Source organism: Pristiophorus japonicus, chromosome 21, assembly GCF_044704955.1.
Source record: "Pristiophorus japonicus isolate sPriJap1 chromosome 21, sPriJap1.hap1, whole genome shotgun sequence".
In the NCBI taxonomy this organism is placed as follows: domain Eukaryota; kingdom Metazoa; phylum Chordata; class Chondrichthyes; family Pristiophoridae; genus Pristiophorus; species Pristiophorus japonicus.
Window position 1 is genome coordinate 78167952 of NC_091997.1, and position 12339 is coordinate 78180290.

At 45.5% G+C, this 12339-nt stretch overlaps 1 protein-coding gene across 3 annotated transcripts in view; it reads left to right on the forward strand.

The window, feature by feature from the left end:
- The window catches only part of ppcdc (phosphopantothenoylcysteine decarboxylase), a 140612-nt gene that overhangs the window by 67052 nt on the left and 61221 nt on the right, over positions 1-12339 (forward strand). For all 3 annotated transcript variants that reach the window (XM_070865084.1, XM_070865083.1, XM_070865085.1), the window contains one exon: positions 4700-4868. In XM_070865084.1, coding sequence (XP_070721185.1) covers positions 4700-4868 — 169 coding nt within the window. The remainder of the gene's footprint in view (positions 1-4699; positions 4869-12339) is intronic.

Genomic DNA, 12339 nt, shown 5'->3' on the forward strand with positions numbered 1-12339 from the left:
TCCCCTCCAAGTCACAGACCATCCTGACTCGGAAATATATCGGCCGTTCTTTCACGGTCGCTGGGTCAGAATCCTGTAACTCCCTCCCTAACAGCACTGTGGGAGCATCTTCACCACACGGACTGCAACGGTTTAAGAAGGTGGCTCACCACCACCTTCCCAGGGGCAATTAGGGATGGGCAATAAATGCCGGCCTTCCCAGCGATGCCCACATCCCATGAACAAATTTTTTTAAAAGATCTAAGCAGTCTGTTAGTTTTAGTTGGAAGTTATGGTGGGTGACAAATTGTGGATGACATCAACGTTCCCTGTAAGCTGTGCAGACTTGCAGCTCTCTGATGGTCTCGCACAGCCCAATGTGCGAGTTCTGTTCGTGTGCAAAACCCTGAATGGACCGTGCAGCCCCTTGAAGGGGCCACGCACCCAAAAAGAAAATTAGGGGGAACATTGGATGTCATGTTTTGCTGATTTAATTCTGCATCTATATAATAGTTTAAGTTGTTACATGTAGTGGTAGTGTCAGTGAGGCATGACTGAAGTTGTAAGAACATGGAATTCAGCATGATAAGCTGTTGCGGTGTGGACTAAAATGAGTGCTGCAGGGCAACAGAAACAATATAAATGAGGCCCGCCAAGGGAAGTTAGAAATACTCCCTTATGCCTTAAATTTGAAATCTCTTGACAGGAATTGGGATTATCTCCCAGTGGCTCTCGGCTAGCATCGAGCAGCAGTATCAGAAGCAGCTTGTTACGTTGGAGTGGGAGTTGAGTTGTTCTTGCAGATGCTGTCTTAAAGCGAATCAATGGAATTCGGGTCTGAAACCCCCTTTAATTCTCAGAGTGGAACTCCCAAGTGTGTGACCCAGATAACAAGTACGTAAAAGCTTGTGAAAAATCACTTAAGAGGAACGAAGATTAATGAAGAAGGGGTTGGCAGGAGAATATATCCTTCTGACAGAGCAGAATGCTAATTGTTTTGTACCAAGCCCTACATGGGTTCAGTAAGTTCATATTGTACTGCTTCCCAATTTGTGGATCCTGGACAAGTGAAAAGGTCAGTTGTGAAGCTGAGCTCCATGACTTTCCATTGAAATAAATATTGGCCCTGAAATTCCGGTCTCCCCGGTCCGTACGGAGTTGCTACAGACCCGGGAAGGCATCGGCAATGGCAGTAACCAGCGTGCAATGCGCATGTGTTGGAAACCGGCATTTCCGATCTGTCAGGTTTCTGGCTTGACAGATCGTAGCCAGATCAGGAGCGAGGACACTTGTAAGTGGAAATTTCCGATCTTTGCGCTTAGAAATGTCCTCAAAAATCTTGCGCCTGAAAAAGCAGGCGCATAGCCTACTGTTACAGGCGCAAGTGTTTTAAAAAAACATAAAAACATCGACAAATAAACTTTTTTTTTAAATCGAGAAATTTTTTTTTAAGACATTAATAACTTTAATGTAGTGTAATTATTTTCTATTTTTTATTAGTGTTTTTGGTGTTTGGGGCTGTGTTTTGGGTGTTTCAGGCTCTATCACAATCATAGCAATAGGAGTTTAGGACCCTGCGGAACACCTATTACTATGATACCTTACCTGATTGGCTGCCCAGAGCCATGTGACGCCAGCTCCAGCACTGCGCATGTCCCCACGTGCACACGCTGCGTCTCGCAGTCAGGGCAGGCCACAGGCTCGGAAGTACGGACATGGGCAGCAGCTTAAGGTAAGTGCGGATTTTTTTCTCTAAAATGCCCGCGGGAAAGCCAAATGGGAATTTCAGGGCCAATCTTGTCATTAATACTGTGCAGGATGAACAAAGAAGCATTCTGAAGGATCAATAGCCAGAGGACACAGACTTAAGGCGATTGGCGAAAGAATCAGAGGCGACATGAGGAAAAACTTTTTTACGTAGCGAGTGGTTAGGATTTCGAATGCACGGCCTGATAGGGTGGTGGATACAGATTCTATCGTAGACTTCGAAAGGGAATTGGATAAATACTTGAAGGACAAAAAAATTGCAAGGATATGGGGAAAGATCGGGGGAGTGGGACTGACTGGATCGCTGTTGGAAAGAGCCGGCACAGACTCGATGGGCCGAATGGCCTCCTTCTGTACTGTACTATTCGATGATTCGATAAGGATAGCAAATGAATATATTATCTTGATTGCAAATTTATACAATTGTATAACCGTGAATAAGTATCTGTGCAGCATGTTTTCAGCGCTAAGTAATCAGTCTAATAACAGTGAAAATAAGAGACGACTCACATGTTTAGTATTTGGAATTATTTTTCAATTCATTTTTCCACCTTCTCTGATTCCCTTACCCCCTCTTGCGCTGTACACAATTCTGCAACAACTTACACAGCACCTTAATGTAGCAGAACAGTCCAAGATAGATTGAATACCGAAAAGAAAGACTTGCATTTCTATTTACAGCCAATGAAATACTTTTGAAATGCAGCCACTGTTGTAATGTGGGAAATGCTGCAGCCAATTTGCACACAGCAAGCTCCCACAAATAGCAATGTGATAATGACCAGAGAACCTGTTTTTAGTGAAGTTGCTTGAGGGATAAATATTGGCCCAGGGCAAGCTCCCCTGCTCTTCTTCGGAATAGTGCAATGGGATCTTTTACATCTGTCCTCTCAGGTGAACGTAAAAGATCCCATCGGTTTAACGTCTCATCCGAAAGACGGTGCCTCTGACAGTGCAGCACTTCCTCAGCACTGTACTGGGAGTGTCAGCCTGGATTCTGTGCACAAGTCTCTGGAGTGGGACTTGAACCCACAACCTTCTGACTCAGAGGCGCGAGTGCTACCCACTGAGCCACGGCTGACACTTCAGGAATAAGCATAAGTTTAAACACTGACAGTCAATGTGGTAAGTTCCTGAAGGCCGAGAGAGATGCAGACAAGGCGGAAGGTTTAGGAAAAGGATGCACAGTGACAGCTGAAAATTTAGTCACGGAAAGGTAAGTTGTGCTGGTCACCAGGCTGATTGGGAGGACCTCTGGATACTTGCTGTCAGGCTATCTCTGGGATTGTAGTTTCAAGCACTGTCGAGCATGGTCAGACCATACCTGTCAGTTGAAACTGACCAGAAATGGTTCACGTGTTGCATTGACAGCTCCTGACATATAAGAATTGAATTCCTCTGGTTACTGAACTGTAAAGGGACATGTTTGGAAAGGCGGTAATGCCCAGATGTTAATCCACTCCACTCAAGAACATAAAGAATAGGAGCAGGAGTTGGTCATCTTGCCCCTCAGGCCTGCTCCGCCATTTAATAAGATCATGGCTGATCTGATCCTGGGCTCCACTTCCCTGCCCGCTCCCTTTAACTCTGGACTCCCTTATCGCTCAAAAATCTGTCTATCTCCACCTTAAATATATTCAATGACCCAGCCTCCACAGCTCTGGGGAAGAGAATTCCACAGATTTACAACCCTCTGAGAGAAGAAATTCCTCCTCATCTCAGTTTTAAATGGGCCGCCCCTTATTCTGAGACTGTGCCCCCTAGTTCTAGATTCCCCCACGAGGGGAAACATCCTCTCTGCATCTACCATGTCGAGCCTCCTCAGTATCTTATGTTTCAATAAGATCACATCCTTTTCACTTGACAATCAGACCATCGTTGTCCATCGAATGTAAGCGAGAAATACAATTTGAATGTCCTTTGTTAAACACTCTGCCCTGTGGTGTGAACTGTGCGGATGAGGAAAATACCAAGCGAAATTCCTGGTCTGTGCAGGGTTAGCAGATCTCGCCTTTAGCCGTGCAGAGGACAATACAGCCAGCTTTAAAATTCCTAGGCTGGTAATGAGCAAAAAACAAGAGTCGTTGTCTTCCCAGTTCAGCTACTCCTGCTGCTCAGGCTGAATTACCACAGACCAGGAATATAGCATGGGATCTTCCTGATCTATCTGATATAGTATCATACAATGAGCCCACTAACCTCAGGGGAACATCATCCCGACCTCCCCTCCCAGGGATAAAATGCAAGAAGAAAAAGTCTAGAGGACAAGAGTGGAATGGAAAATAAATAGTAATGTGAGTATTGTTCTCTGTTATGGACGCACCTACGCTGCGAATATGACGTCTCCAGAGACGTTACACCAGCAAAGGCATGCCGATCCAGGCCAATTTGAACAACCTACCACCAACTTTTTGGACCATCACCCAAACCCTTCAGCGATCTCCCCTCAGCCTCGATGACCGACGGCGAAATGCTCGGAAGAATGCAACATACAGAATGGATTCCCTATCGAGGACCCCACAGTACAACCTGAAGGATCAAATCTTCCTCGCAAACAGTGGACAACCGTCAACCGCCTCAGAACCGGTCACGGTCGATGCTGCCACCTTCTCCGTAGGCGAAAGATTAAAGCCTCCCCCTCATGTGACTGTGGAGCTCCTAATCAGACCCTGGAGCACATCATCGAGCACTGCCCTCAGGGAATTCACAGGCAGCCTACAGGATATCCACGCTGTTACACCGGGAGCTTTGGCCTGGATATCCGACTTAGATACTGACATTTGATTTACTTTGCTACTGCCATACGGAAGATGAAGACATAAGGATTTGTTTTGGTCCTTTCTTGCGAGGGTGAATGCAATTTTTTTGCGTTCATGTTATCTTCGTGGTAAGCACAATAATCGGCCCTCAGGTTAATTGTTCTTTTCAGTTATTTACTTGCTCTCTGTTGCAGACCAGCGTTGTTCGAGCCTGGAATCTTAAGAGGCCGCTGCTCTTCTGCCCAGCCATGAACACTGTAATGTGGGAGCATCCCATTACAGCGACGCAGATCCAAACGCTGAAGAGCTTTGGTTATATTGAAGTTCCGTGCATTTCGAAGAAGCTGGTGTGTGGAGACGAAGGTAAGAGAATTCGTTCCTCCTTCTTCCATTTTCCTACATTTCAACAGTAACTGCACTTCAAAAAAAAAAAGTACTTCATTAGCTGTAAAGCTCTTTGAGATGTCTGGTGGTGGTGAAAGACGCTCTATAAATCCAAGTCTTTTCCTCCATAAGACGCTCTGTACATTTGTAGTTATGCTTCGCTTCACATTGATATAATGAAGAACAAATGGACATGCATTTAAATAGCGCCTTTCACGATCTTGTCCCATTGTCACCCACCTGTGCCTTGCACCATCATTCTTTTTGTTCTTTAATCACTCCTACCCTATCGTAGACTCCAATCAGTTCATCTCCCCCGCCCCTTTTTCCTTGGCTCTGCATTTGCTTATAAACTGTTAAGAAATCCAATAGGGAATTCAGAAGAAACTTCCTCTCCCAGAGAGTGGTGAGAGTGTGAAACTCGACACTGCAGGGAGTGGTTGAGGCGAATAGCACAGATAAGCAAATGAGGGAGATAGGAATAGAGGATTATGCTGATAAAGTTAGATGAGGAAGGATTTGGAGGAGGCTTGAGTGGAGCATAAACGCCGAATGGACTGATTGGGCTGAAAGGCCTGTTTCTGTGCCGTATATTCTATGTAATTCGATGTGAGGATGTCCATTTAAATACTTTATTGAATTATAGTAATGTAAGAAATGTGGCAGCCAATTTTTGCGGTTGGCAATCTCCCATAAACAGTATTATGACAATGACGAGATACTCAGTTTTAGTGATGTTGGTTGAGGGATAAATGTTGGTCAGGGCATCGGGGATAACTCCTCTTCTCGTCTTTGAAATAGTGCCATGGGATCTTTTACATCCACCCGAGAGGACCTCGGTTTAACGTCTCACCCGAAAGGCGTTTAGGAAAATTCTTGCCTGAATAAATGCAAATATGCCATATAAGGACTTGATGGGTCATGCATTTGCCTTGCATGTGTCTATGAAGATACTGTGCCACTTCAGGAGAGCGTTTAAATAGCCTGCCTTGTGCCAAAATAATCCGTGGCAGGGTGACACCCCTGATATGAACACACTCTCTTATTTCCATAGCATTATGAAGTAGAGTTAACTGTGAGCCAGCGCACTGAATGGGGTGATTTTAACCCTACTCGCTCAGCAACATCTGCAATTTTAACCTGCTCTCCTGAGCAGGCATCATCACAGGCTTACTTGCATTGGCTATAAGTCAAATTCCGTTTTTGTTGTATCAGCTCTTTTCGGGAATTTACTTGTGCTTTACGAATTGGGTTTTTCCGTGCAAACCATAAACAATGGCCTTGATTAAGGGCATCGCAGTTGGGAATGTTTTTAAAATTCTAATTTTAATATTTCTGGATTCGCTAAATCTGCAGCAATTGATGCGGAGGGATTTTTATTGAATGTTCCAAGTCGCTTACAACTTGGAACAGTTTAGGTTTCCCTTCGAACTGCGCTGAAGAGTCAGGCCAACTCTCCTTCGCATTTTTGAACAATTCCTTCGCGCTTTCCCTCCGAATCTTTCCCTCCAAATCTTTCCCTCTCCAGCCGCACATCTAAGAGTGTAATTTGTACTCTCGGGGATAGAGAAGGCTCAGTATTTCTGTGAGAATTGGGCTTCCAACCATAGGATCGAAATATCGATAGAGGTATATGCCGGAGTAATCTTATCACATGTAAGATTACTCTGGCAATTTTATTTTGCACCAGTAAAACAACAGTTGGCTTCTTGTGGCTTATAATAGGAACCAAACTACTGCAGCTGAGCATGCAAAACATTGTCCAATGCAAATTGTAGCGTGCGTTTGATAAGAAAGGGCGGTAAACAGTTGAGTCTGTCCAGATAACACCAGGAGATATCTCCTGAGCTACAATAAAATATTCAGCCCTGTCAGCTGTGGCTCAGTGGGTCGCATGCTCACCTCCTGAGCCAGAAGGTTGTGGGTTCAAGTCCCACTCCAGAGACTTGAGCACAAAAGTCTAGGCTGGTGCTGAGGGAGTGCTGCATTGTCGGAGACACTGTCTTTCAGATCAGACATTAAACCAAGGCCCCGTCTGATGTTTATCCCTCAACCAACATCACCAAAACAGATTATCTGGTCGTTAACAGATTCCTGTTTCAGAGAGCTTGCTGTGCGCAAATTGGTTGTCTCATTTCCTACATTACAACTTCAAAAGTATTTCATTGGCTGTAAAGTGATTTGGACCGTCCTGAGGTTGTGAAAGGCGCTATCTAAATGCAAGTTTTTCTCTGTCACCAGAAACCACACACAATGGAGTTTTTGTGTATTCTGACACCTTTTCGCTCAATCAAGTCCCGATAAGTGCGTGATTAGTTTGTCAAGAAAGAGTAGTCCTTAATGGTTTTGCTGATCATACGTTCTGGCCCCATCAGACCAATTTATAACTTGGTATTGTGACTCTCTCTAAGCAACACTGGCCCTGAAATTCCGAGGAGGGCTTCCCACGGGTAAATCCTGACAAAATAGAAATAAACTGCGCGCTTACCTGGAGCTGCTGCACATGTTGGGACTTCCGATTCACAGGCCTCCTCTCCCAACGACGTGCACGTTGGCACGTCCACAGGAGTCACGTGTGCCTGGACACCCAATCACAGGTAAGTGATGAGAGGGGAGCGACCTATCAAAGGCCCAGAGGGAGATCGAGAGCCAGCGGCAGTTGGTGAGAGGGGAGCGACCTATCAAAAGCCCAGCGGGAGATCGAGAGCCAGAGACAGTTGGTGAGAGGGGAGCGACCTATCAAAAGCCCAGCGGGAGATCGAGAGCCAGCGGCAGTTGGTGAGAGGGGAGCGACCTATCAAAAGCCCAGCGGGAGATCGAGAGCCAGCGGCAGTTGGTGAGAGGGGAGCGACCTATCAAAAGCCCAGCGGGAGATCGAGAGCCAGCGGCAGTTGGTGAGAGGGGAGCGACCTATCAAAAGCCCAGCGGGAGATCGAGAGCCAGCGGCAGTTGGTGAGAGGGGAGCGACCTATCAAAAGCCCAGCGGGAGATCGAGAGCCAGTGTACCGGTGCAGCTACAGCGGGAGAGAAAGCAAAATAGAAGTAGAAAATAATCAAAAAGTGACGTCACAGCCAATGGGGTAAGTGATTGGCTGGTGATTGGTGAGTAGCTTTTCTTTTATTTTTTATATCAGTAAGTGAACTGTAACATTGTTATTACCAATTTAAGGATATCTAAGGTTAAGAAATGGCAGGAGAGCTCGGTCACGTGATATGCTCCTCCTGTACCATGTGGGAACTCGGGGACACTTCCGGTGTCCCTGGGCGCTACGTGTGTGGGAAGTGTATCCGCCTCGAGCTCTTGACGATCCGCGTTGCGGAATTGGAGCTGAGGGTGGATTCACTCTGGAGCATCCACGATGCTGAGAATGACGTGAGTATCACGTGTAGTGAGTTGATCTTACCACAGGAGAAGAGTCCACAGCCAGATAGGGAATGGAAGACCAGCAGGAAGAGCAGTGCAAGAAAGATAGTGCAGGGGTCCCCTGTGGTCATCCCCCTGCAAAACAGATACACTGCTTTGAGTACTGTTGGGGAGGATGACTCATCAGGGGAGGGCAGCAGCAGCCAAGTTCATGGCACCATAGGTGGCTCTGCTGCAAAGGAGGGAAGGAAAAAGATTGGGAGCGCGATAGTGATAGGGGATTCGATGGTGAGGGGAATAGATAGGAGTTTCTGCAGACGCAACCGAGACTCCAGGATGGTATGTTGCCTCCCTGGTGCAAGGGTCAAGGATGTCTCGGAGCGGGTGCAGGACATTCTGAAATGGGAGGGAGAACAGCCAGCTGTCGTGGTGCACATTGGTACCAACGACATAGGTAAAAAAAGGGATGAGGTCCTACGAAAAGAATTTAAGGAGCTAGGAGCTAAATTAAAAAGTAGGACCTCAAAAGTAGTAATCTCGGGATTGCTACCAGTGCCACGTGCTAGTCAGAGTAGGAATCGCAGGATAGCATGAATACATGGCTTGAGCAGTGGTGCAGCAGGGAGGGATTCAAATTCTTGGGGCATTGGAACCGGTTCTGGGGGAGGTGGGACCAGTACAAACCGGACAGTCTGCACCTGGGCAGGACCGGAACCAATGTCCGAGGGGGAGTGTTTGCTAGTGCTGTTGGGGAGGAGTTAAACTAATATTGCAGGGGGATGGGAACCTATGCAGGGAGACAGAGGGAGACAAAAATGAGGCAAAAGCAAAAGACAGAAAGGAGATGAGGAAAAGTGGAGGGCAGAGAAACCCAAGGCAAAGAACAAAAAGGGCCACTGTACAGCAAAATTCTAAAAGGACAAAGGGTGTTAAAAAAGCAAGCCTGAAGGCTTTGTGTCTTAATGCAAGGAGTATCCGCAATAAGGTGGATGAATTAACTGTGCAAATAGATGTTAACAAATATGATGTGATTCGGATTACGGAGACGTGGCTCCAGGATGATCAGGGCTGGGAACTCAACATCCAGGGGTATTCAACATTCAGGAAGGATAGAATAAAAGGAAAAGGAGGTGGGGTAGCATTGCTGGTTAAAGAGGAGATTAATGCAATAGTTAGGAAAGACATTAGCTTGGATGATGTGGAATCTATATGGGTCGAGCTGCAGAACACTAAAGGGCAAAAATCGTTAGTGGGAGTTGTGTACAGACCTCCAAACAGTAGTAGTGATGTTGGGGAAGGCATCAAACAGGAAATTAGGAGTGCATGCAATAAAGGTGCAGCAGTTATAATGGGTGACTTTAATATGCACATAGATTGGGCTAGCCAAACTGGAAGCAATACGGTGGAGGAGGATTTCCTGGAGTGCATAAGGGATGGTTTTCTAGACCAATATGTCGAGGAACCAACTAGGGGGGAGGCCATCTTAGACTGGGTATTGTGTAATGAGAGAGGATTAATTAGCAATCTCATTGTGCAAGGCCCCTTGGGGAAGAGTGACCATAATATGGTGGAATTCTGCATTAGGATGGAGAATGAAACAGTTAATTCAGAGACCATGGTCCAGAACTTAAAGAAGGGTAACTTTGAAGGTATGAGGCATGAATTGGCTAAGATAGATTGGCTAATGATACTTAAGGGGTTGACTGTGGATGGGCAATGGCAGACATTTAGAGACCGCATGGATGAATTACAACAATTGTACATTCCTGTCTGGCGTAAAAATAAAAAAGGGAAGGTGGCTCAACCGTGGCTATCTAGGGAAATCAGGGATAGTATTAAAGCCAAGGAAATGGCATACAAATTGGCCAGAAATAGCAGCGAACCCAGGGACTGGGAGAAATTTAGAACTCAGCAGAGGAGGACAAAGGGTTTGATTAGGGCAGGGAAAATGGAGTACGAGAAGAAGCTTGCAGGGAACATTAAGGCGGATTGCAAAAGTTTCTATAGGTATGTAAAGAGAAAAAGGTTAGTAAAGACAAACGTAGGTCCCCTGCAGTCAGAATCAGGGGAAGTCATAACGGGGAACAAAGAAATGGCAGACTAATTGAACAAGTACTTTGGTTCAGTATTCACTAAGGAGGACACAAACAACCTTCCGGATATAAAAGTGGTCAGAGGGTCTAGTAAGGAGGAGGAACTGAGGGAAATCTTTATTAGTCTGGAAATTGTGTTGGGGAAATTGATGGGATTGAAGGCCGATAAATCCCCAGGGCCTGATGGACTGCATCCCAGAGTACTTAAGGAGGTGGCCTTGGAAATAGCGGATGCATTGACAGTCATTTTCCAACATTCCATTGACTCTGGATCAGTTCCTATCGAGTGGAGGGTAGCCAATGTAACCCCACTTTTTAAAAAAGGGGGGAGAGAGAAAGCAGGGAATTATAGACCGGTCAGCCTGACCTCAGTAGTGGGTAAAATGATGGAATCAATTATTAAGGATGTCATAGCAGCGCATTTGGAAAATGGTGACATGATAGGTCCAAGTCAGCATGGATTTGTGAAAGGGAGATCATGCTTGACAAATCTTCTGGAATTTTTTGAGGATGTTTCCAATAAAGTGGACAAACGAGTACCAGTTGATGTGGTATATTTGGACTTTCAGAAGGCTTTCGACAAGGTCCCACACAGGAGATTAATGTGCAAAGTTAGAGCACATGGGATTGGGGGTAGTGTGCTGACGTGGATTGAGAACTGGTTGTCAGACAGGAAGCAAAGAGTAGGAGTAAATGGGTACTTTTCAGAATGGCAGGCAGTGACTAGTGGGGTACCGCAGGGTTCTGTGCTGGGGCCCCAGCTGTTTACATTGTACATTAATGATTTAGACGAGGGGATTAAATGTAGTATCTCCAAATTTGCGGATGACACTAAGTTGGGTGGCAGTGTGAGCTGCGAGGAGGATGCTATGAGGCTGCAGAGTGACTTGGATAGGTTAGGTGAGTGGGCAAATGCGTGGCAGATGAAGTATAATGTGGATAAATGTGAGGTTATCCACTTTGGTGGTAAAAACAGAGAGACAGACTATTATCTGAATGGTGACAGATTAGGAAAAGGGAAGGTGCAACGAGACCTGGGTGTCATGGTACATCAGTCATTGAAGGTTGGCATGCAGGTACAGCAGGCGGTTAAGAAAGCAAATGGCATGTTGGCCTTCATAGCGAGGGGATTTGAGTACAGGGGCAGGGATGTGTTGCTACAGTTGTACAGGGCCTTGGTGAGGCCACACCTGGAGTATTGTGTACAGTTTTGGTCTCCTAACTTGAGGAAGGACATTCTTGCTATTGAGGGAGTGCAGCGTAGATTCACCAGACTGATTCCCGGGATGGTGGGACTGACCTATCAAGAAAGACTGGATCAACTGGGCTTGTATTCACTGGAGTTCAGAAGAGTGAGAGGGGACCTCATGGAAACGTTTAAAATTCTGACGGGTTTGGACAGGTTAGATGCAGGAAGAATGTTCCCAATGTTGGGGAAGTCCAGAACCAGGGGTCACAGTCTAAGGATAAGGGGTAAGCCATTTAGGACCGAGATAAGGAGAAACTTCTTCACCCAGAGAGTGGTGAACCTGTGGAATTCTCTGCCACAGAAAGTAGTTGAGGCCAATTCACTAAATATATTCAAAAGGGAGTTAGATGAAGTCCTTACTACTCGGGGGATCAAGGGGTATGGCGTGAAAGCAGGAAGGGGGTACTGAAGTTTCATGTTCAGCCATGAACTCATTGAATGGCGGTGCAGGCTAGAAGGGCTGAATGGCTTGCTCCTGCACCTATTTTCTATGTTTCTATGTTTCTAAGTATTTTCTCATTCATAGTAATAGGAGATTTGTAAGAAAAAACCCAAAACGCACGAACACTATACAAAACATTAAAAAAAAAATACCTCACACAATAAACTAATAAAAATTTTAAAAAGTGAGGGTTAGGGTTTAAAATTAAATTATCTGAGTGGGCAGGGTTTTAAAACATAAATGTGTTTTTTAAATTTTTATTTTAATCATATTTTTTCTATGTTTTTAAACTCTTACGCCTG